Source organism: Mauremys mutica, chromosome 1, assembly GCF_020497125.1.
Source record: "Mauremys mutica isolate MM-2020 ecotype Southern chromosome 1, ASM2049712v1, whole genome shotgun sequence".
Taxonomy (NCBI): domain Eukaryota; kingdom Metazoa; phylum Chordata; order Testudines; family Geoemydidae; genus Mauremys; species Mauremys mutica.
In genome coordinates this window covers 322,602,792-322,625,166 of record NC_059072.1, presented here as the reverse complement: position 1 = coordinate 322,625,166, position 22,375 = coordinate 322,602,792, and the positions used below count along the sequence as shown (strand labels likewise).

Sequence of the window (22,375 nt, the reverse complement as noted above, 5' to 3'; positions counted from 1 at the left end):
GGATCAGATGAGGAGCTGGATAGACAGACTAGGACTGGCTGGACAAAGAGATTAACACAAGGAGCCACATGGGGACACTGAGTTTGAACAAAGAGCCCTGGAAGGGAGACTGGGACTAGTCAGGCAAGGAGACTGGATATAAGGAGCCGGGGGCATTGGAGAGGAGACCTGGGAGTGGAAGTCTGTAGGGGTGAGACTAGGACTTGCTGGGCAAACTGATATTGCTGAACACTAACATGAGAAGTTCACAGAAGTGGGGGAGGGGAGAGAGGGAGGGAGAGTGTGTGACAGGGAGTGTGTGTGTGAGAGAGGGACAGAGTGTATGTTGGGGGAGAGCGAGTGTGTTGGCACGCTGTCTAAGTTCAGACAGCAGACAGAAGCAAACAATCCTGAGGAAGAAGTTTGTGCACAGATAGATGGTGTCCCCCCTGTCCCCCGCCCAGGGGCGGCTCCAAGCATCAGCACGCCAAGCGCGTGCCTGGGGCAGCAAGCCACGGGGGGCGCTCTGCCGGTCACCGCAAGGTGTGCCGCCAAATCCGCGGGACCGGGGAGCTCCCGCAGGCAAGCCGCCGAACACAGCCTGCCTGCCGTGCTTGGGGCGGCAAAACACCTAGAGCTGCCCCTGCCCCAGCTCAGCGGAGACAGGTATACTGGCAAGGGGAGGGGGACCCCCTGACATCAGCCTCTGCCTCCCTTCCTGGCTCTGCACAGCACAAGTCTCTTTTCCCCACCTCAGCAGCAGCCCACCCTGCCTGCCTGCCTACCGCTGTGGTTCTAGCACCAGGGAGAGCAGGATTCTGCATTATGTTTTGATAATCATCCATGATTCCCTCCGAATTCTCCTATAGCCACCTCTCCAGAGCTGAAAATAAGCCAGTACGCCCTGGTACAGTATACCAGCAAGAGCCAGTGCGCCATACCGGGGTGGCCTGGCTTCCCCAGGCGTCAATTTAAAGGGCCTGGGGCTCCCAGCAGCGGCTGGAGCCCAAGGCTCTTTAAATTGCCACCAGAGTCCTTTAAATAGCTGCCAGATCCCTGCCGCCGCTACCTTAGGGCTCCAGGGGCTATTTAAAGGGCCAGGGTGGTAGAAGCAGGGGAGTCCTGGGCCCTTTAAATAGCCTCCAGAGCCCTGCCGCTACTCCAGGGCTCTGGGGGCTATTTAAATGGCCCAGGGCTCCCGCTGCCTCTACAGCCCCGGCCCTTTAAATAGCCCCCGGAGCCCCGCTGCCAGAACCCTGGGGTAGCTCTCCACGCTGAGCAGTTTCAATCCTTCCTGGGACTTTGAATGTGGAGGGGTGCATGCCTGTGTACATGGCTGGATTTATACCTTACACAGCCCTAGCCACAGCATCTTCAGCGTCCCGTCCCATCCCATCCCTGCCTATAGCTGACCATTGTGTTGCACACAGTTTTAGAGAGGTAAGGTGCCCCTAGAATGTAAGCACCCCTAGACACATGCCTACTGTGCCTAATTGAAAATCTGGCCCTGCCTGTGTAGCGAGATGCAGGGCAGTGGATCAAAACAGTGAGCACAGCAGTCACAGAGGGCATTGTGGTATACCTTCTGGAGGCCAGGTATGACGACGTAACGAATGCAGTGTCTACACTGATGCTTTGTTGATCTAACTTTGCCACAAAAATCTCTATGCCTGTCATCAAGGTGGTTTTATTTTGTTCGCAAAGCAGGAGAATTTTGTCCGCGGGAGGAGCACAGTAGTGTGTACACTTCCACTGTTTTGTCGACAAACGCTGCCTTTTGGCAACAAAACTGTGTAGCATAGAAATGGTCTAAATGTACAGTAGCATTTTTATATCTTTTTAAAGGAGGGGGACTTGATTGGATAGGACTTTCCAATACTAATGTGTAGAGTTGGGAAATGTCAACAAGTAGTTTATCCATGACTTTAGCCTCTGTCTGTTAAAGGACATCACAAGCAGATTGATCTCCTCACATTACTTTAAATAATAGACATTACTTGATATTTTTAAACAATGGATTGATCAAGCAACTCTGCAGTCTTCAAATGTCCACTATTAGAACAGTGGTGTCTACTTGTGATTAGCTAGAAGTCATATGGTGTCACTGTTCTGATTGGATGTGTGCACACGCATTTCTGCTGCTAATATACAAAGTGCAGAGAGGAAAACAAAACAGATCATGGAATCATTGTTCTCTTTGTGTTCATCAACCTCCCTCTTCTGTCACTCAGATGTACTTTGTTAGCTCTTCAGGGCAAGAGGCCATGTCTTTGTTTGAGATGTGATTAGCAGGTTTGCTTTTTGGTGACTCAAAATAAATAATAATAATATACAGCCTTGAAACTTTATTTCCATGAAGATACAAGCAGTAAAACTCAGTTGTGTAAATGGTGAAGGAAAGCTAATATAAATCGGAATGACAGAAAAGAATTATCTTCAGAAATTGGAGCTGAATATTCATGCAATATTCTGCAGTATTTTTCAAGCTTGAATAACTCCTGATTTTTATATAAATAGCAAGGTGGTTAAGTTGCTGCTAGATGAATGAAACATCTGTTGCTAGTGATATGTCTATTAGAGATCTGTCTGCTTTTGAATATGAGGTTGTGCTCATGATCGCTCCTTCTGTCACTTACTGATTATATTTGGGTTAAGAAAATATTTTTGTAGTAAAAAGTGTATTAGTCCATGGAGGTATAATCTATAGCTATTGTGACAAAGATCCTCCTCTACCTTGGTGGGTCCTGTGCTTATTGGCAGATTTTCTCACCTCAGTGATCTTCCCCACAGTCTCGGTCAACTTCTCCTGTGTCTGATCAGGAGTGGGGAGGTTTGGGGGGAACCCTGGCCCGCCCTCTACTCCGGGTTCCAGCCCAGGGCCCTGTGGATCGCAGCTGTCTATAGTGCTTCCTGTAACAGCTGCATGACAGCTACAACTCCCTGGGCTACTTCCCCATGGCCTCCTCCAAACACCTTCTTTATCCTCACCACAGGACCTTCCTCCTGGTGTCTGATAACGCTTGTACTCCTTAGTCCTCCAGCAGCACCCTCTCTCACTCTCAGCTCCTTGCACCTTTTGCTCCTAGCTCCTCTCCTCTGGCTCTCCCCTCCCTGACTGGAGTGAGCTCCTTTTTAAACCCAGGTGCCCTGATTAGCCTGCCTTGATTGGCTGCAGGTGTTCTAATCAGCCTGTCTGCCTTAATTGGTTCTAGCAGGTTCCTGATTACTCTAGTGTAGCCCCTGCTCTGGTCATTCAGGGAACAGAAAACTACTCATCCAGTGACCAGTATATTTGCCCTCTACCAGACTCCTGTACCCTCCTGGTTTGGATCTGTCACACTGTGTATCATGTACAAAGGAAAACAATAAATCTTAACACAACCTGAAGACCCAAGAATGTAGAACAGAATCAACAATAGTGAATCTAACTGGGATATTCTCAGAAATGATTAAACTAGCTTAAATCTTTCATTTCATTAGGAATTGTTACTTTAAGTGAAAGTTGAGAGATTCTGAATATTTTAAAGCAGCCAAAGAAAATGATGAATTATGTCTCATATAGCATATTTTCTTTTTCTTTTTTGCATGTTGGGTTATCATGTTGATAAAAAGGACCAAGAGAATGATTAAAGGATTGGGAACAACTTCTGTTGATGAAAGAGACAAGCTTTCAGGCTACACAGAGCTCTTCTTCAGGTCTGGGAAAGGTACTCAGAGTGTTAGAACAAAATACAAGGTGGAACAAATTGTTTAGCAGTAGTAGTTAATAAATATTCAAAGGGACCATTCAAGGTGAAGTGACCCATTAACACCCCTGCAGTCATAGTACAAAAAGTTGAAGGGGGGCAGGGTCAGGAGATTACAGATTGTTGTAATAAACCATAAATCCAGTGTCTTTATTAAGAACATGATTTTTAGTTTCTAGAAAAGTTGTGCATTTAAGATCCCAGACTTGTCTTTTGAAGGCATTGTCCACATTTCCTTTGAGGACAAGGACTGAGATGTCAGATATGGAGTGATCATTTTGTGAAAATTGTTCATCTATGGGTGATACATCGTTTTTATCTTTTATCATTTTTCTGTGTGAGTTCATCCGAGAGTGAGGTGGTTGTCTGGTTTCACCCACATAGTTGTTATTTGGGAATTTAGGGTACTGGATGAGGTATACCACATGGTGTGATAGGCATGTATAGGACTCATGGATCTTGAAAGATGTGTTGTGGGTTTTTTTTTATCATTGTAGCAGTGGAGATATGTCTGTTGTTCTGGCAGCGTCTGGTGACACTTTGAGTTGGTGTGTCCTGGTCTGTGGAAAGCTTGCTTCTGATAACGAGTTTGGCGAAGTTGGGGGGTTGTTTGAAGGTCAGAAGAGGGGGTTTGGAAAAGATTTCTTTAGGCATGTGGTCCCCACCATTGAATATGGGTTGTAATTGTTTAATGATACCCCATATGGGTTCCAGTGTGGGGTGGAAGGTGACAGCTACGGGTGTTTAGTTGGAGGGTTATTTTTTTTGTACTGAAGCAGGTTTGGGTGGCCCATTCCATGATGCAATCTATGTCTCTGATAGAGCATCCTTGTTTGGTGAAGGTGGTTTTAAGTGTGTAAAAGGTGTGTTTCCTGGACTTTCTTCTTGGAGCATATTCTGTGGTATCTGAGGGCCTGGATGTAGATAACAGATTTCTTGGTGTGTTTGGGGTGGTTACTCAAACTGTGAAGGTAGGTGTGGTGACCCTGGGTTTCTTGTATATAGTTGTCTGTAGGGTTCCACTGCTGAAGCTGACTGTGGTATACAGGAAGTTGATGCTGGTATGTAAGTGGTCTAGAGAGAGTCTGATGGATGGTAGCTGGTTGTTGAAGTTGTGGTGGAAATCTATGAGTGAGTTTAGGTTGTTTGTCCAAAGGATAAAAATGTCATTGATGTATCTCAGCTATATCACTGGTTTCATGGAGCTTTTGACCAGAAATTCTTCAAGGTGACCCCTGAAGAGGCTGGAATGTTGGGGAGCCATGGCCACAGAATATGATTTTTACAATTTTTGTTATTCAAAATTATTTGGCAAAAATTTTGCAGCAAATGAAAATAATAATGAGACTGTGGAACTCGTACCCAGAGCATATTATTAACATGTCCACAGATTACACTGTCTTCGGTTCAATATGTAATATAACCTTCTTAGACCTAGCTTTCCTACAATAAGCAAACACACAAACAACATGTCCTTCCTCTTGGTAGTTGAAGGTGCTGAGATATTATGCTGATGAACTCAGAATAGAGAGAGATTCATAGTTATGATACAACTTAAATATTGACAAAGCCTTTAGGATTTGAGGTATCTTTGAACCTTCAATTAATTGCAGGTACATAAACTTTTTAAAACTAGGGCCATGGTATTATTTTCTTCTTTCACATAAATTGATTTTTATGGAATACGTAATTGCAAACGTAACTGGAATATTTCCAAATACAATATTTGCCTTTCATACAAAATGACCCTGGTTCAACAAACAGAAGCAAATATACACATCATGTTCCTCTTAAAAGGTATCAGGAAAGATATATAGCTCTTCTAGATGAAATCAGGAAAAAGTCAAACTACAGTAACTAAGCATCCAAAAAGCTGCTATCTTAATGGGTACTTAGTGTAGTTTGTTACCCAATGCACAAAACTGAGCTCCTGTGAGTTACTAATAGCTCAAAAGAAGATTTAAAGTTCATTGTTTATTACTTGCATAGTATATAAGCTATTCTTGAGGCAAATAGCTTTTCAAAAAGAATTAGTTATGAATAATAGCTTCTGCAATTACACTATTCAAGATGACAATTATATGCTTGTTCTTCAGCGTGTTGATCACCAGCTGGAGACAGAAAGAAATTTTACTCCCTGCACATGATATATTCTGGGTATTCTGGGGATTTTATGCCTCTCACTAAAGTATGTGATATTTATCTGTGTCAAAGACAGAATAATGAATTAGATAGACCACTGGTGATTTTGCTGTGGTCATTTGTATTCTGTGCAAGACTACTTGTAAGCTAGGCAACAGTCTCAAAAGTGTGTTTGCCACAGGTGTACCCTTTCTACAAGGTGGTGTTGACAGCAAAAAGGGCCGGGTTCAAATACTTAGGTGTTGCTCCTAAAATGTACAAAACATTGCCAGCTTGAGGCACCCCACCTCCAGTCCTCAACAAGTATGGGAAAAACTAATTTTATTTTGAGCAGTGTCCCTATGGGTGCTCTACTTTAGGTGCACTTGTGTCCTTGAGTGTAGGATCAGAGATCTTCGATAGCAGTGCCTGTTGGAGTGATGAGGAAATCCTCCCCACCTTGCGCTGTGAGCAGCAACTATATAGCACTGTTCGGTCCAACCACCCTCAGTTCCTTCTCAACTGCCCTTCGCAAGGGACAGAATCTCTAGCAAAACCCTTCATAGGAAAGTCTTTACTGCCTTTAGTAGTGTTAGTGTTTCTGTTAAAAGTTTATACATGATACTCATTTCCATTTCTTAGTTTTTCCCTCCTGAAAAAAAATTATTTACTCCCTGTTACTCCTTAGGTTAGAATAGTATTTTTTTCTATGTTCTTCCCTATAGGGAAGTTCCCCCGTACATGGGGCTATGCCAGGATTCCCGGGGTTTAATAGGTGCCTCACCTGCTATGAGACCATCCCTGTAAGCGACAGGCATTCATTGTACATTTGTTGCTTAGGAGAGGGGCAAATAACACAGAAATACACGGACTGCCTCAGCTTAAAGGCATGAACCTGAAAGAACCATAACCTGAAGCTAAAAATGTTAATGATGGACAGTGCATTGTGGCCAGACTCAGACCCTGGCTCCAATACCTGTCCTGTGCAACAGTCACCACAGGCACCGTCAACTGCCGCCCCGCACTTGCCACGCGCTGTAAAAAGAAAGGCCACGACTCTCACAAAGATAGCAAGAAATGAACCCTGAGCTCACCTACCCAGGAGCCATCACAAAAAAGGGTCCCCTACAAGGTCAATAGCCTCAACATCTTCCACTGAGAGACTTAGCTCCAGTGACCACTCAGAGACCTCCAGTACTGGCACTACTGATAAGTCCAAGGACCCTAAGAGGACAGGACCATGCAAGATGGTACCGTCACACGATACCAGCAAAGAGAGGCCCAAAGCCGCACAGTTGGCACTGGCTGCTCCAACTAAACCTATGGCACAAAGTGCTTCAACACCAGTGAAGCCTTCGGACCCACCTACTGGTTAATGGGGGCCTGTTTCATCTCCAACGAAAGTCAACTCCCAGTCATTCTGAGAAACCCTTCTCCTTTCCTTCACCCCCACAGGCTCTCTAGCCTATCAAGTAGGGAAAAGAGATCTTTCCTTATTCCCTCCACTATAAGAGAGACACTTTGTTCCCCATCAGGAAGGTGAGAGGCCTTTATTATTGAAATAATTTGTTTGAAGAAAAAAAAAGTACAGTACAAATAAGAACAAGATTTCAATTCTTTTTCCTGTTTACAACTCTAAGGGAATAAATTAGTTAAGAAACTATCAGAGCCATTATATTATTCATTTTCTTTAAAACAGACTATTTTTTAAAGGACACAGGCAGGAAGAATTGAGTTCAGTATCATCCAGTGTAACTATGGCTGAGGGCCTAACATTGGGTCTGTTATCATTAAGCAGAACTAGCTAATAATGCAAAGGTGCACAAGGGTATGATCTTGAAAGGTACTGATGCTCTGACATGACCTGGTCCTAACTAGGTAATCACAGAAAGAAGCAAAATACATACATATCCTATTGCAATGTGTCTTGAATTGGATTTTTAATGAGTAAATGGAAAGCACTGCTTGAAATCAAACCTAATTATTGTTTCTGATCTTCTTGTTTAATTTTGTAAATAATGCCAAATATCCAAAAGTGGGAAAAATCCTGATCTCTTTTACAAACAGAACCCCATTAATTCCATGTAGCTGAGCCAAGGAGGCAACCATTCAGCTACTATGGTCCCTTTCTGCCACCTTGTGGCACCAACTGTGTTTGCACAGGTACTGTTATATAATATGTTCGGTTTATGTTAGACTTTAACTTTATTACTTGTAGCTATTTCTGAGTATTTTCGGCAGATTAATTTCAAGTATTTTCCAGATGAGGCTAGTTGTCATAGCCTTCAGATGTTAGGCTACTTACAGCAAGCACATAAATATACCGAGTGAAATCCTGAAACCCTGGCCCCATTTAAGTCAATGGCAAAACTTAACTGGGTTAGGATTTCACCAACTGTGTTTAGAATGGTTTGGTTTATATCAAGTGAAAATAAAGATTATAAAAATGCATTTTCAAATATGAATATTTGTATCAGAACAATTATGGTGTCATTGAAAACTACACCTTAGAAACGGAAATTGCAGTGTTTGTGTCTAAAGTACCATATAGTATGATCCTGAGTTCTTTCTACACTGTCATACAGGATACTCTGTTCGTTTTGAAACAACTACCCACTGTTTCAAGTCTGCATAAAGAAATAGAAACCTATCATCTTTTATAGAATTCCTCACATCACTATCTCAGAATGTTTTATAAGTTCAAAGGTTTTTTAAAAATTATTTTACAAAATAAAGAAACTTTTTAAGAATATGCTACAGCCAGATTTCCTCTACTTGCTTTCAGATTGGAATCACCAACTCGGTCTTTGAGCATGGATGCACCAAAAGGGATTAATATTAAAGCACAAGCTGGCAATATTGAAGCTCTCTCTCAGATGGATATCAAATTGCATAGCAGTGAAGGAGTGGTGCGTATGATAAATGATATTTTTATTGTGGTTTATATTGATGCTGTTTGATATTGCCATCAATGTCATTAAGTCATTTTAAAGTAACCATATTATAATTGTTCAGATTTTAGCAAATATGCTGATAGTTCCAGATAATGATGCCATAATAATACATTTGTTTACAGGGCAAGGAATAATATGGTGTTGAAAGAGTTTAAAAATGCTAAGAAGTCACTTCTATCCTAGCACAGCACTTATTTGCTTATTTTTTTATTTTATTATTATTATTTTTTATGAAGTGAGTGCTCTGCTTTGTTCCATGCAGTTTCTGTAGTTCTGGAACATGAGAGGTAGGGTGATAACCTAATACATAATGAAATGCAAGAAGACAGATGTCCAGCTCCGGCTCCCATTGAAGTCAGTGGACTTTAGCCATTGATTTCAGTGGAAGCAAGAAAAGACTCTAGGAGAAAAATCTTAAAGGAATTAAGTGCCTAAGACAGGTCAGTCCTTTCCAGTGAAAGACTAAAGGGGTGGTGGTGTCCATCTTTATTCTCAGTAGCCCACTGGTGGGGGCACTCACCTCGGAGGTGGAAAAACCTAGGTGTGATTCCCTGCTTTCCTGATTTGCAGCTTGAACACAGGTCTCCTATTTCTTAGGTGACTGCCTTAACCACCAGACTGTCAGGGATAGGGTTTTTGCAATCTCTCCTGTTGAACCAGATCGTCTATGTATAAATTACAGTGCTTAATTTGTAATGAAAGAGGTGCCAGGGCTCAAGGAGTAAGGTGCCAGGGCTAAAGCAATTTTTTTTACTTTAATAACTGATGCAGTAAGCCCAGAGGTGCTGGGGCGATGAACTGCCAAGCCTTTAAAGGTGCCCCAGCCACAAATTAGGCATTGATAAAATACATATTCGTTGGAGCAGGGAGTAGACCACTGGTCTCCTAGGTGAGAGCCCTTAGCATTCATTCTCATGCTTTCTCTTTCTGCCCCAATGAGTATTTGTACATAGTGGAACAGGCTGCGGGGGAGGAGGGACAGCAGAGGAGAGGCTGGGGGTAGCCTCCCGGGCCAGGAGCTCAGGGGCCGGGCAGGACGGTCCCACGGCCAGATGTGGCCCGCGGGCTGTAGTTTGCTAACCTCTGTTCTAGTCCCTGCTTCAAATGAGGCAGAGCAAGGATTTGAAAACAGTCTCCACATCTCAGGTGACTACTTGGCTGTTGGGTATTCAGGAACACACATATGCCTTAGTCTGAAAAATTCCTGATCTTGGTATCCCCAGTGTATTTTATGCAGGCCTGATCTGGTAGGTGTGCTACCCGATTGAGCCCCACAGGCAAGACAGGCCAGGGAATGCCTCATTTGAGTATCCCGCTGGAACTTAAACAGGAGCTAGGGCACTGAGCAGCTTGGTGAGGTTAGGACTTAGGTGGTTTTGCGCATGCCCACTGGCGAAAACTTAGGCACCTGGGGAACAGGCTTCAGAGGCAGCTGAGTGGGTGTTTAAAGGATTTCAGTGTTTCCTAAATATTGGATTTAGGTTCCTAAAGTGGCAGGTAGATGCCTAAGTCCCTTTGTGGATCTTGCCCCCCAGGAGCCTAAATCCTACTGACTTTCAATGAGATCTAAGGGACAGATTTTTGAAGGTATTTAGGTGCCTACAGATAGGCACCTTTATGAGATTTTTCCAAAGCACTTAGGCTTGGATTCACTATGGTATTTTGGTGTTGTGATGCTGAGTGTCACTCCACCTAACTTTTAGGCATTTAGAAAATCACAGGATCAGCACTGTGATCCACAAAGTCTGCGTTAGGTGCCTAGGCTCCATCGATCATGAATGAGGTGAGACAGGCATCTTAGACTGTGACTCACAAAAGCCAGTATCCTAATCCTATGTCTACACTAGAGAGCTTGCAGCGGCACAGCTGTACCAATGCAGTTGCATCACTGTAAGATCTCGCGTGTAGCCGCTCTGAGCTGATAGGAGAGAGCTCACCCATCGACGTAGTTAAACCACCCCCAATGAGCAGCAGTAGCTATGTCGGTGGGAGACGCTCTCCCACTGACACAGCTCTGTGCACACTACCACCTATGCTGGTGAAATTTAGGTCGCTCAGGGGTGTGTGTGCTTTTTCACACCCCTGAGTGACAACATTTTTACCAACCTAAATGGTAGTGTATACATGGCCTAAGTGGGGAGTTGCCTAAACTAGCCAATGGGAGATGCTGACAAGAGGGGTGTGTGCTAAGCCCTGCCCCTCCTAGAGATAAACACCTCACTGTAGCCTGTACTTAGGCACCTAGCCCTGTTAGTGAGTCTCAGCTGTGAACCCTCTGTTCAAGTTAGGCACCTAAGGCATTTTTGTGCTGACAAGGAGAAGGTGCTGCCTCATAACTTTTAGCCCCAATGGTTAGGGTACTCACGTGAGATGCAGGAGACTCCCAGTTCAAGTCCACCCTCCACATGAGAAGGAGAAGGGATTTCAATGCACATCTGCCAACTTCCACTGAGCTATGGGATAGCCTGACCAGGGGCCTCCCTCAATCTCTCCTGTTGAAGCTGCTGCACTGTGGAGAACTAAAGAGTTCTTCTTCAAGTAGCATCCCTATGGGTGCCCCACTCTAGATGTGCTTGCACCCCATGCACCTCAGATCAGAGATTTTAGGTAGCTGTGTCTGTTCAGCCCATGCATATGCCCACTGCAGCCTCATGCCTAGTACCATTCCTTCTCAACCGCCTTGGCCTGAGATGGAGCCTCAGCAGCGTCCAAGTTGAACTTACCTCAACTGTATTCTTATCTCATTCTTACTAGTTAGTTAGTGTTAGTTCTTAGAATTTCCTTCATGTTAGTTAGCTGTAATAATTTTTATAGCTTTTAAAAAAAACTTTTAAAAGATTTTACTTATACTTTTAGGTTAATGACTATTGTCCTTTCACCTATTTTTTGCTTTTTGTTTTTTTGTTTCTCCCCTCAGGGGAACCTCAGCCCTAGGAGGGTATGCCTGGTTCTCCTGGGCTTAAATGCTGCTTTTCGTGCCGAGAGGCTATCCTGGTCAGAGATGGACACTCTTGGTGTGTCTGCTGCCTTGGGGAGTCACATGTTCCCCCAAAGTCTAATTTGTGTCTGCAATTAAAATTGAGGCCCAGAAAGAACTAGGAACTTTAACTATGTGTCCTCATAATGGAGACCTCACTCTGACCAGCTTCTGACCCCAGCCAGGGGGACCTCCTCTCCCATACAATGGTCTCTGAACAGGTCAACCACTTCCACCTCCTCAGCACAGCAATGCCCTACAGCACTGAAGAAGAAATCTCTGGACTCCTGTTTAAAAGACCCTAGAAAGTGGTCTTTAAGTTCTCTGGATAGAGAATCTACCTCAAAGAGACAGTCTCCAATTCAGACAACTGCTTTGGCACCTACCAATTTCCCATGAGACTGTAGGTTCTTTAGGTACTGTGACCACCAACAGGCCTAAGAATCCTAAGGGTTCCAGCTCTGGAAGATTGGTATCACTGGGTAATTGGAGCAGCAGAGAGAAGAAGACCAGCTCTTCTGAATTGGTACTGGCGGAGTTTACCAAGACCTCGGTACCCAGCACTTCAGCTTTGCAAAGGGCCAGACCAACCCCTACTGGCCACGCATCAGAGCACCTGAGATTTTCAGTACCATCAGTGCCTTCTGCCACAGTTACCTCTGCTCAACTTACCTCATCAGTACCATCCACTGTTACAGTACTGCAAGAGTTTTGATTTCCTCAGACTTGGCAGTAACAGAAACACCTGAATGTCGCCAGTTTGGCACTGACCCATTCTCAGTACCAAGCACCTCTCGGCCTTATCTCTATGTGTGCTCCACCTCTATGAAGTGACAAGGAGGCGGAAGATGATGGGGACTTTTCATCAGTCTCCCACATTACTGTCCAAGGCTCTCCTTTCCATTATCAAGGAATCTTCTATCCTGAGAACTGTAAAAAATCAGACTATCTTTGTGAGAGACACACTCCACCCGCTGGTATGGACACCCTTGGTTTCCTCCTTCCATGTCTTATGTACTGCCTCAGTGGCCGTACCGGGACCCTTGGATGACTTACCACCAACAATTATCCAGGTCCCCTAATGCTTCTTGCCGGGAGAAGAACAGACAATCCCCACCAGCCTTTCTCTGTAGGGTTCCTGATCCACAAGAGACCTTTGAGGAGCAGGAAGTTAGAGTGGACAAAGACATCTCTACAACCTGCAACTCTCTACCCCTACAAGTAATATCTCTTCCTCATCCCCAGATGAAATTGTCTTGCCGCCTCCGCTGTCCTTGGCCAATGATTTTAAACAGTTCCAGGACCTCATTAAAGGATAGGTGACTCTTTGCGAATTCCACTGAAAGAGGTTAGGAGTCCTAGAATAAATTACTTGACATTCTGTACACGCCAGAGGGAAGGGATTTTATTCCAGGTACCTCCTGGTTACAAAAAAGAATGGCAGTTGGAGACCTATTCTTGATCTAATATTATTCAACAGATTTATAAAGATTCAGAGGTTCAGTATGATAACTCCTGCAGTAATAATTGCATCATTGGACCCAGGGGATTGGTTCTTGGCCCTCAACCTTCAAGATGCTTATTTCCATATAAGAGAAGGTTCCTACAATTCACTATGGGTCAAGAGCACTTTCAGTACACAGTGCTCCAGTTCAGTCTCTTGTCTGCACCCTGAGTGTCCCCAAAAGTTCTTTCCCTGGTAGTGGGTTCATCTTCACAGACTAGGATTGCTGATTTTCCCATACCATGATGATTGCTTGCTCAAAAGCAGTCCCTCAATGAAGCTTCAATGGCCACTTAGAGGGTTGTAGACCTATTTTTCAGGCTGGGACTACAATTAAACACCTGAAAGTCCACCTTAACCCTGGTGCAAATTCTGGAGTTCATAGGAGTTTATCTCAATGCAGTAACAGCCAAAGCATTCCTCCCTTCGCACTGGTTCATAACGCTAATCAATTTAGTCACTACAGTACAAGTCAGCCCTCAAACATCTGCCAGAAACTATCTTCAGCTATTGGGACATATGGAGGTTGGCACCATAGTAATAAATCATGTGAGGCTTCACATGCGCTGCTGCCAAGGATAGCACAGAACTGTTTATTTGCCAAGCAAACAGAGTTTAAACACGCTACTTTCCATGCCTTGGGTAGTAAAAAATATCCTTCGACTAGGTGGAAGAACCCCCTTCACTCAGCCATCCCCAACATCAGTAATAACAACAGATGAATCTGTACTGGGATGGGGAGCTCACTTAGACCATCATACTATTCAAGGCAGGTGGTCTCTTCTTGAGTGCACTCTGCACATTAACTTGCTAGAGCTCAGGGCAATCAGAAATGCCTGTATCCATTTCCTCCCTCTGATCAGTGAGGGTTATATAAACTGTCAAAGGGGAGTGAGATTGCCTTCCCTCTGCGTCAAAGCAGAGAGGCTTTGGAACTGGTGCATATGAAACCAGATCAGCATCTCAGCAGCTTACCTTCTAAGTGTACAAAACACAGTGGATGCCCTCATCAGGCATGTCCCTCAATATCATGAATGGGAGATAGATCCCACTGTACTCCACCGCATATTTCAGTTTTGGGGCATCCCATAGATAAAACTGTTCGCCACAGCCAAGTAAAAGAAGTGCTCCCAGTTGTGCCTGAAAGGCAGTCTGGGTCACCACTTCCTGAAGATGCCTTTCTGCTTCACTGGAGTCTAGGTCTTCTATTTGCATTTCCCCAAACTCCCTTGATATCCAAGGTGCTGTTCAAGATAAGGAAAGACAAAGACAATGTTATTCTTGTAGTTCCGATATGGCCAAGACAAACATGGTTTCCTTATCTCACTCAGGTCACTATTTGTCAACTGATCACTCTCTGGACTGTCTCTCATCTCCTCTCTCATGATGGCAGTCAAATCCGTCTCCCCAACCCTTGGGTTCTTTGACTCAAGGTACAATTCACGGGGTTAGAAACAACCTGTTCTGAGGATGTGAAAAGAGTGCGGTTACATAGCAGGAAAGAAGCTACTTGTGACACATATACCTAAAAGTAGATGAAATTCAAACACTGGTGTGACCTAAAATATTTTTCACCTCCATCCTCCCTATTATCATTTGTACTAGATTACATTTTAGAGCTAAAAATGACAGGATTATCTTTAAACTCCATAAATATGTGTTTGGCAGCTATTATGTTCTTCTATCTTATGGTAGAGGGTTTTTACGTCTTCACTCATCCTATAAGGAGGTTTCTCAAAGGATTGGACAACTTCTTCCCACAAATCAGGTGCCCTAAACTCGCATGGGACCTCAACTTGGTATTCAGATGTCTTACAGGGCCTCCCTTTCAACCTGTGGCCACCTGCTCCCTTCTACACATGTCTATGAAAACTGCATTTATAGTAACCATTACTTCTGCTCAAAGAGTGGGTAAGAAAGGGGCTCTGGTGGCATACCCCCTCTTCACAGTCTCCTTTAAGAATAAGGTCACACTATGACTGCATCCCAAGTTCCTATCAAAGGTATCTTCAGACTTCCACATGAATCAACCTATCCACCTTCCAGTTTTCCACCCTAAGCCACCCCTGGATAAAGGAGATGTGACATTACATTACATTACATTACATTGATGTTGGGAGGGCATTAGCCTTTTAACTAAACAGGACTAAGCCCTTTAGGAAATCTCCCAGACTATTTCTCTCCATTGTGGACAGAACTAAGGGATCTCTGATTCCCAAGCAAAGACTCCCTAGATGGGTATCTGGCTGAATTACCTACTGCTATCAGTCTCAGGAGGTTCAACCTACCTCTAGAGTATTAACTCACTCCACAAGATCCCCCTCTACTTCAGTAGCCTTTCTTAAGAATGTTCCCACCATGGAAATATGTAGAGCCGTGACTTGGACCTTCATTCATACATTTGCTGAACTATGCAGTTACTCGTGCCTCAGCTTCTAATGCCATATTTGATTCTACTGTTATGTCTTTGGTCTTAGACTCAATGCCGAAGCCCCAGCCCTTTGTAGAGGGTACTGCTCAAAAGTCACCTAGAGTGGAGCACCCATAGGGCAACTACTCAAAGAAGAAGAGGTTACTTACTCTGTGCAGTAACTGTGGTTCTGCGAGATGTGTCCCCCTATTGGTGCTGCACTACCCGCCCTACTCTCCTCTCCTTTGGAGTTCTTTACAGTAGAAAAGAAGCTGAGGATGGTTTGCCTGAACAGCTCTATATAGCCTTGGTGCAGGGCACAAGACTGCAGGGAGTGCATGCACAGGCAAGACGGATGCTGCTATCTAAAATGTCCCAATCTGAGGTGCATGGAGCACAAGCGCACCTAGAGCAGAGCACCCATAGGGACACCATCTTGAAGTTCCTGCACAGGGTGAGTAACCTTCATTTTGGAGCAGGGGGACTGGATTCTGGGCCTCCCACATTGGGTGTGAGTACCCTAACCACCAGGCAATAGAGTCACTCTCACAGTTATGTTTTCTTTCTCGCTCTGTTCCCCTCCCTCAATAACTCTTTAACTAGTTATCCACAGTGAAACTTAAGCAGGAGAGATTGAAAAAACACCACATCAGAATATCCCATAGCCCAGTAATGAGAGCATTCACCTGAAAATTGGCTGATCCCTGTTCAAATCCTTTCTTTTCATCAGGTAGAAAGGGGAGTTGGATTGAGGCCCTCCCACATCCCAGGTGAGAAACCTAACCATTGGGCTAAAAGTTGCTAGGAGTCCTTTTCCTTCTTCCTTTCCCCATCCCCCCAGCCAGCTGTTTTGTGTGAATTTACCTGAGAGACCCGATCTGGTAGACAGCCTCTGAGCATGCCTACCAGATTGGGCCGCACATGTGAGTTAGGTGAGAAAATGTCTATCTTCCCTAGTTTGTGAATTGCTCTTTGGGACCTGGTCAGCAGACATGTGCCCGGATGCTTAGAGTGAGGCAGCAGTACATATGCCCAGAGACAGGAACATAGATGCTGAGGGAACTCTGATTACAAGATCGTAGGCACCGAGTGAGGTTAGGTGTACACAGGGTTCAGTGAATTGCAGGGACCCTAAAACTGGGACTTAGGCCCCTAACCCCAGATATAGGTGCCTAAGTACCTTTGTGCATCTGGGCCTTAGTGCCTAACTCCCACTGTCAATAGGATTTAGATACCTAAATATCTTTGCGGATCTGGGTCAAAGTGCCTAAGTTTTGAAAATGGGTCTTAATAGCCTAAGTCATTTAGATGCTTCTGAAAATTTAACCCCTTAAACTCTGTTACTGCTACCTTAACAAACCCATTTGTCCTGCTTTCTCCCATACAGCTTCTGCTTGATGCTGAAACTGTGCGGCTGCCCAAATTGCCTGAAGGGACAAGGGGTGGATATGATAGATCTCAGGAACTCTATGAGATCTGTGTTTGTCCAGATGGAAAGCTTTACTTGTCAGCAGCTGGTCGGTATTCAACTTGCCAGGAATACAGTCATGTCTGTCAATAAAGCACCTACCTATGCCATATTTTCTCTGGCTATTCTCACTGAATTTTATATTGTTTTGTAGCAGAGTTTCCAAGATTTTAAAAACCATCGCCGTAATCTCGGAAACACATTTGCATCCAGAATTCTAGATTGTAAGGAAAAAAAGCAAAAGAGCACAATTAAAATTTTACCTTCAACAGATGTGTTTGAGCTAAACTAAATGTTCTGGAAATCAGAACATTTGGAAGTCATCCATATAGTGAACTAAACAAAATAAAAAGGATTTATTTGCGCCACTGAACTGTTATTCAGTCAGTTGATCATGTAATAGTTAATATTTCCTAGCTCTATGATTTTCTCTTAATACATGTAAACATTTGCTAGTAGTACAAATTGCATTAGTGTGTGAAATTCAGTTTAAGGAATTACTTGAACTATTTGATAAGACAAAAGCATTGTTTGGTGAATTCACGTAGTGCCAGCAAACAGTCTATGCAATTTTGTTCTTGCAATAACACAAACGACGAAGGCACGGCTTTTTGTACGAGTTCTGTGCAAAATATGTTAAACTGATAAATCCTTTGTTTCTAGATTGGCAAAGCGTATGTAGATTTGCTTATTATTGGGATGCATGAAAGAAATCACAATAATTAATGTGAAATCGCCAAGATTACTGATTTATAACATTCTGTGTCATCAGATTATTAACTGTACAAAAGTGAAATATGTTCATATATCCCACTCCAACAATAGCTCCTTGTAGTGCATGGACCAGGATACTCACTTGAAAGCCTTTTTTTTTAGCTTTACAGTGTGATTGTAATTGGAACTGGGAAATGTGTGCTGCTCTTAGCTACATGCCAGCTGGACTATGAAAAGAAAAAAAATCTTAAAGATGGTTCTAGCTTTCTCAAATGCATGATGCTATTTGGTAGGTAGAAAAAGTTCCTTTTCCTGAAGCCCATGAATCACCTAACTGCAGACCCCTTACTCTGTGAAGAGCCATCAATAATGAACCATTTGCACCCATCTGGATTAGCAGGTTTTGGGACTTAATGGCGTTATAGGGTCTTAGGCACAGAGCCTCAAAGGTATTTAGGTGCCTAATGCCCATTGATGTCAACAGGAATTAGAGGAGGGATTCATGAAAATACTCAAGCACTGAGCCCCTGTTTTAGGCACCTAAATTTTGGGTCCACTGGGAGCCACACAGCTCCCACCAAACACCGTAGGCATCTAAACTCCCTCAGCACCTAAGTTTTCCAGAGTGAACGGTCCCTAGGTGCCTATGTTTCTGCCTCTGGGCATGAGCACTGCTGCCTCCCTCTAAGCACCTGGACACCTATCTCCCGCCTACACCCCGGAGCAATTCATGAAACAGCGGCCAATAGATTTTTGAATGGGAACAGACCTGTTAGGTGCACTCAGTGCACGTCTACCGGGTCAGGCCCCTACATGTCCGAGTGCCTTATAACTGTTAGCCCAGCAGTTAGGGCACTCACCTGGGAAGGGGAGACCTAGGTTCAAGTCCCACTCCCCTCTTAAACAGGAGTATGCCACATCTCAGGCGAGCTCTCTAAGCACTGGGCTGTGGGATGCCCGCAATCTCTCCTGATGAACCTGTTCCATTTTGGCTAAATGTTGGCGGATGTCCGCCTCCAGGTGGGCATCCTAACCACCGGATTACAGCTGCATTCTCACTCTCTCTGGCCCAATGACTTCCACTGAGCATAAATATTTTAACTAGTCATTGGGCCAGCAAGAGAGAGTGCCAGAGAATGACTTTGTAGCCCAGGGGTCAGGGCATCCACATGGGAGGTGAGAGACTCTGAGTTCTGATCACTGGTTCATAATTCACAGTGGAACAGCTTCAATAGGAGAGACTAAGGAAGCCCCACATCATAAACTCAGTGTTGACACACCACTCGAGATGTGGAAGACTCCCATTTAAATCATTTCCCCCCCTCTGGCAGAGGTGGCAGGAATTGAACCTAAGTACCCCACATGCCAGGTGAGTGCTCGAACTACTAGGGTAAGTGTTATGAGGTGGGCACCCCCCTCCTCCTCTGGCTCTTTTGTGTGGAGTGAGGCAGGTGCCTGATTCAGGCCCACAAGAAACACCGTGAGCACCTAAACCATCCAAATCCTGCTGGCAGATGCCTGTTTGCGGCTCCCTAATCAATTGCCGAGAGTGAGACGGGGCTTAGCACACACATCCCTCCCCCACTGGCTAGTTTAGGCAGCACTCTGCTTGGCTTTTGCAGAGTACATTGTTAGGCCTCTCGCTCCCATTTCTTTGTATTGGGAGCCTAAGTGCCTAACTTGGTGTTATAAACAGATAGTTAAGGGTTAATAACCCTTTACAGGTAAAAGAGGCAAGAAGTTCACCTAGCCTAGCTGACACCTGACCAGAGGAACCAATGGGGGAACAAGATGTTTCAAAAGGAAGGAGGGAAGTTTCCTTTGTTTAGTCAGTTTCAGTTGGAGTGAAAAAAGATCAAGGAACCTGCCTCTTATCAGAGTAGTAAGTTTTAGAAAGGGATAAATAGGTTTATGTTTATTTTCTTTGTAACTTGTCAAGGTTCCTTCCCTACTCTGAACTTTAGGGTACAGATGTGGGGGACCTGCATGAGAAGCTCTTGGATCGGTGTTCACCAGGGACTTGGTGAGGAAGTCTCTCAAGGCTACCCAGGGAGGGGAAGGTTTTGGGGGGAAAGAGGATGTTCCAGACACTGAGAAATCTGGATGGTGGCAGCAAGATCAGATCTAAGCTGGTAATTGAGCTTAGAGCTTCTCATGCAGGTCCTCCACATCTGTTCCCTAAAGTTCAGAGTGGGGAAGGAACCTTGACACTTGGCTTTGTGGTTTCAGTGATGTTCCTGGACTTTCTGAGCACTTAAAAGTTAGGCATGGGAACGCTGAGTGTCATGGCACCTAAGTCCCTTCATGGAGCCCATCCTAGATGCCTAAATACCTTTGCAGCTCTGGGCCTTAGCACCTTTAATGCTATTTTCATTCATTATTACCTATTTTGGAGGACCTGTCACTGTAGTACCTTTATGCTTTGTTACAGCTTCATGTTAAACAACTTCTTAGGTTTATACAAATCCACCTATTGGCGGCGTGTCAAAACAACTGGCCTATTGTTAAGAATTAAGCCCCAACACCAAATAGGCATAGCTAGACCAGATACAGCCATCTTATAGCACTGCCTGTAATGTACTAGTTTGGCACTGGTGGAAAAACTCAGAATAATTAGTAACACTACATGTATAAAGCATCAAAGAAAACACATTTGTGAGGTAGGTGCTTGCCGCTGACAAAGCCCAACTGCCCTGGGGAGGAGTGTTACAGCTGGACACTGACAAGAAAAGCTTCCAGCTGATTGTACCTGCTCCGTGCAGTAAAGGCCCAAGTGCCCTAGAGCAAGCTTGGGCTAAATTCTGCAGCAAGAAACACTGATTCGGCAGAACTCTCCATGCAAAAGCATCAAAAATATGAAAATGGAGGTGTTTTTTTATTGCATTAAAAATGATGACTACAATCAGAACAGTACCCTTGTGTTAAATTAGTACTGAATGCAATTTATTTTATGCTAGCTAGTGCTCATACTTGTAGGCCCCTCCTTCCATCCCTTTTACTAGAGCGCCTCACCATCTTTCATGAATTTTCCTCACAACTGCCCTGCAATGTAGGAAAGGGCTATTATCCCCATTTTATGGATGGGAAACTGAGGCACAGGGAAACTAGCTGAAATACCCAAGATCACAGAGGAAGCCTGTGTTGGAGCAAGGAAATGAAATCAGGTCTCCTGACACCCATGCTAGTGCCCTAACCACTGAACCATCATTACCTACTAATGTGTCTAATATTTTAATTTTCTTTGTGCTATAGAATTCTGCATTGAAAATACATAGCTGTATTATGGATGTTGTAAGAGGAAACCTACAGTTTTGACATAGGTTAGGGGTTAGCTGGTACTTTTGCCACCTGGAAAGGTACAGGAAGTGGTTGCAGATCATCAGAATGAAGAACAGAATGATAAATCCTATTGTACCTGACTGTGTGATTAGAATGTTTTCCAAAAGAATGGGTACTATGTACAGAAATTCTTACCACTCTAGGAACTTTATGAAGATTTTTTGTTGTAAGGTGAAAGACAGAGAAATGGAATATACTGGTATAAAAATGCTTATTAGAAATTCGCCTCCCTTCTCACAGCCCTTCAGCATTTTGTCTGTTTTTATACAGCCTTATGCAAAAGGAAACTGCAAAAATTAACTGACAAATTGCATTGAATAAACTTTATACATTTTAATACATTTTGAAAAGTTTCTCCTTTCATGTTTACATCAGAGTGAATTACTGCTCAAGTCCATTTTCCAGTTGTCTGTTCACTGGGACATCTTCTCAAAGTCTCTTAAATTTCATTTTTTAACCCATACAAAATATTGACTAACCAAACAATGAATTCCCTCCAAAATATAATCTAGAATTTGTTTTGTCATCAGGTGATGTTGCCTCTAAAAAAAACCTTTAACTATAATAGGTGCAAAGGCACAGTTGGGCTCACATGCTTTAGAAACAAACAATGTATCAGGACTGCTGTACTAACTAGCCACAGATTTCTGCACTACCTCTGTTGGGAGCACAGCAGAGGAAAGGTAAGCCAAACGGGCAGGTAAACTGTTTTGTAGAGAATGGTGGAGCTGACTGAGGAGTATGTCACATTCAGAGAAAGTAGTGCACAAGCCTGATGCCAAGCTCATGTTACATACCTAATGTTGATAAGCTGCTAGGGGACAATGCATATTGCCATGCTCATGGTTATGTATGTCCATTAGTTTGCCAGCCCTCCATCTTGTTGAAAGCGGTATTACTATATTAAATAGCTGTTGTCTTTTTTTAAAACAATTTATTTTGGTTACTTATAATCTGTCAGAGTATTGAAAAAGCAAAACTTGAAATATCTACTTTAGTGTTCACACTCTATGCTGTTTATTTTCCTTTTATACTATTCACCTTATACACTGCTGGTTTAGCAGTTGTCAAGCTAAGACCGACCAATACCACATCTAAAACTTGGTATACTATTTTGATTTCAGTCAGTGTAGTTATAATGGATTCTTAGTGATACTATGACT

At 43.7% G+C, this 22,375-nt stretch overlaps 1 protein-coding gene across 9 annotated transcripts in view; it reads left to right on the top strand.

Moving 5' to 3' along the window:
* SGCG (sarcoglycan gamma) overlaps positions 1-19,679 on the top strand; it is a 149,734-nt gene extending 130,055 nt beyond the window's left edge. For 7 of the 9 annotated variants that reach the window (XM_045017543.1, XM_045017489.1, XM_045017481.1 and 4 more), the window contains 2 exons: positions 8,632-8,755; positions 17,079-19,679. In XM_045017543.1, the coding sequence (XP_044873478.1) occupies positions 8,632-8,755; positions 17,079-17,252 (298 nt within the window). In that variant the 3' untranslated portion in view covers positions 17,253-19,679. Of the gene's footprint in view, positions 1-3,591; positions 3,622-8,631; positions 8,756-17,078 lie in introns of those variants that run through there. The other 2 variants (XR_006579526.1, XM_045017536.1) reach the window with 2 other exon arrangements.
* Positions 19,680-22,375: the final 2,696 nt, after the last annotated feature.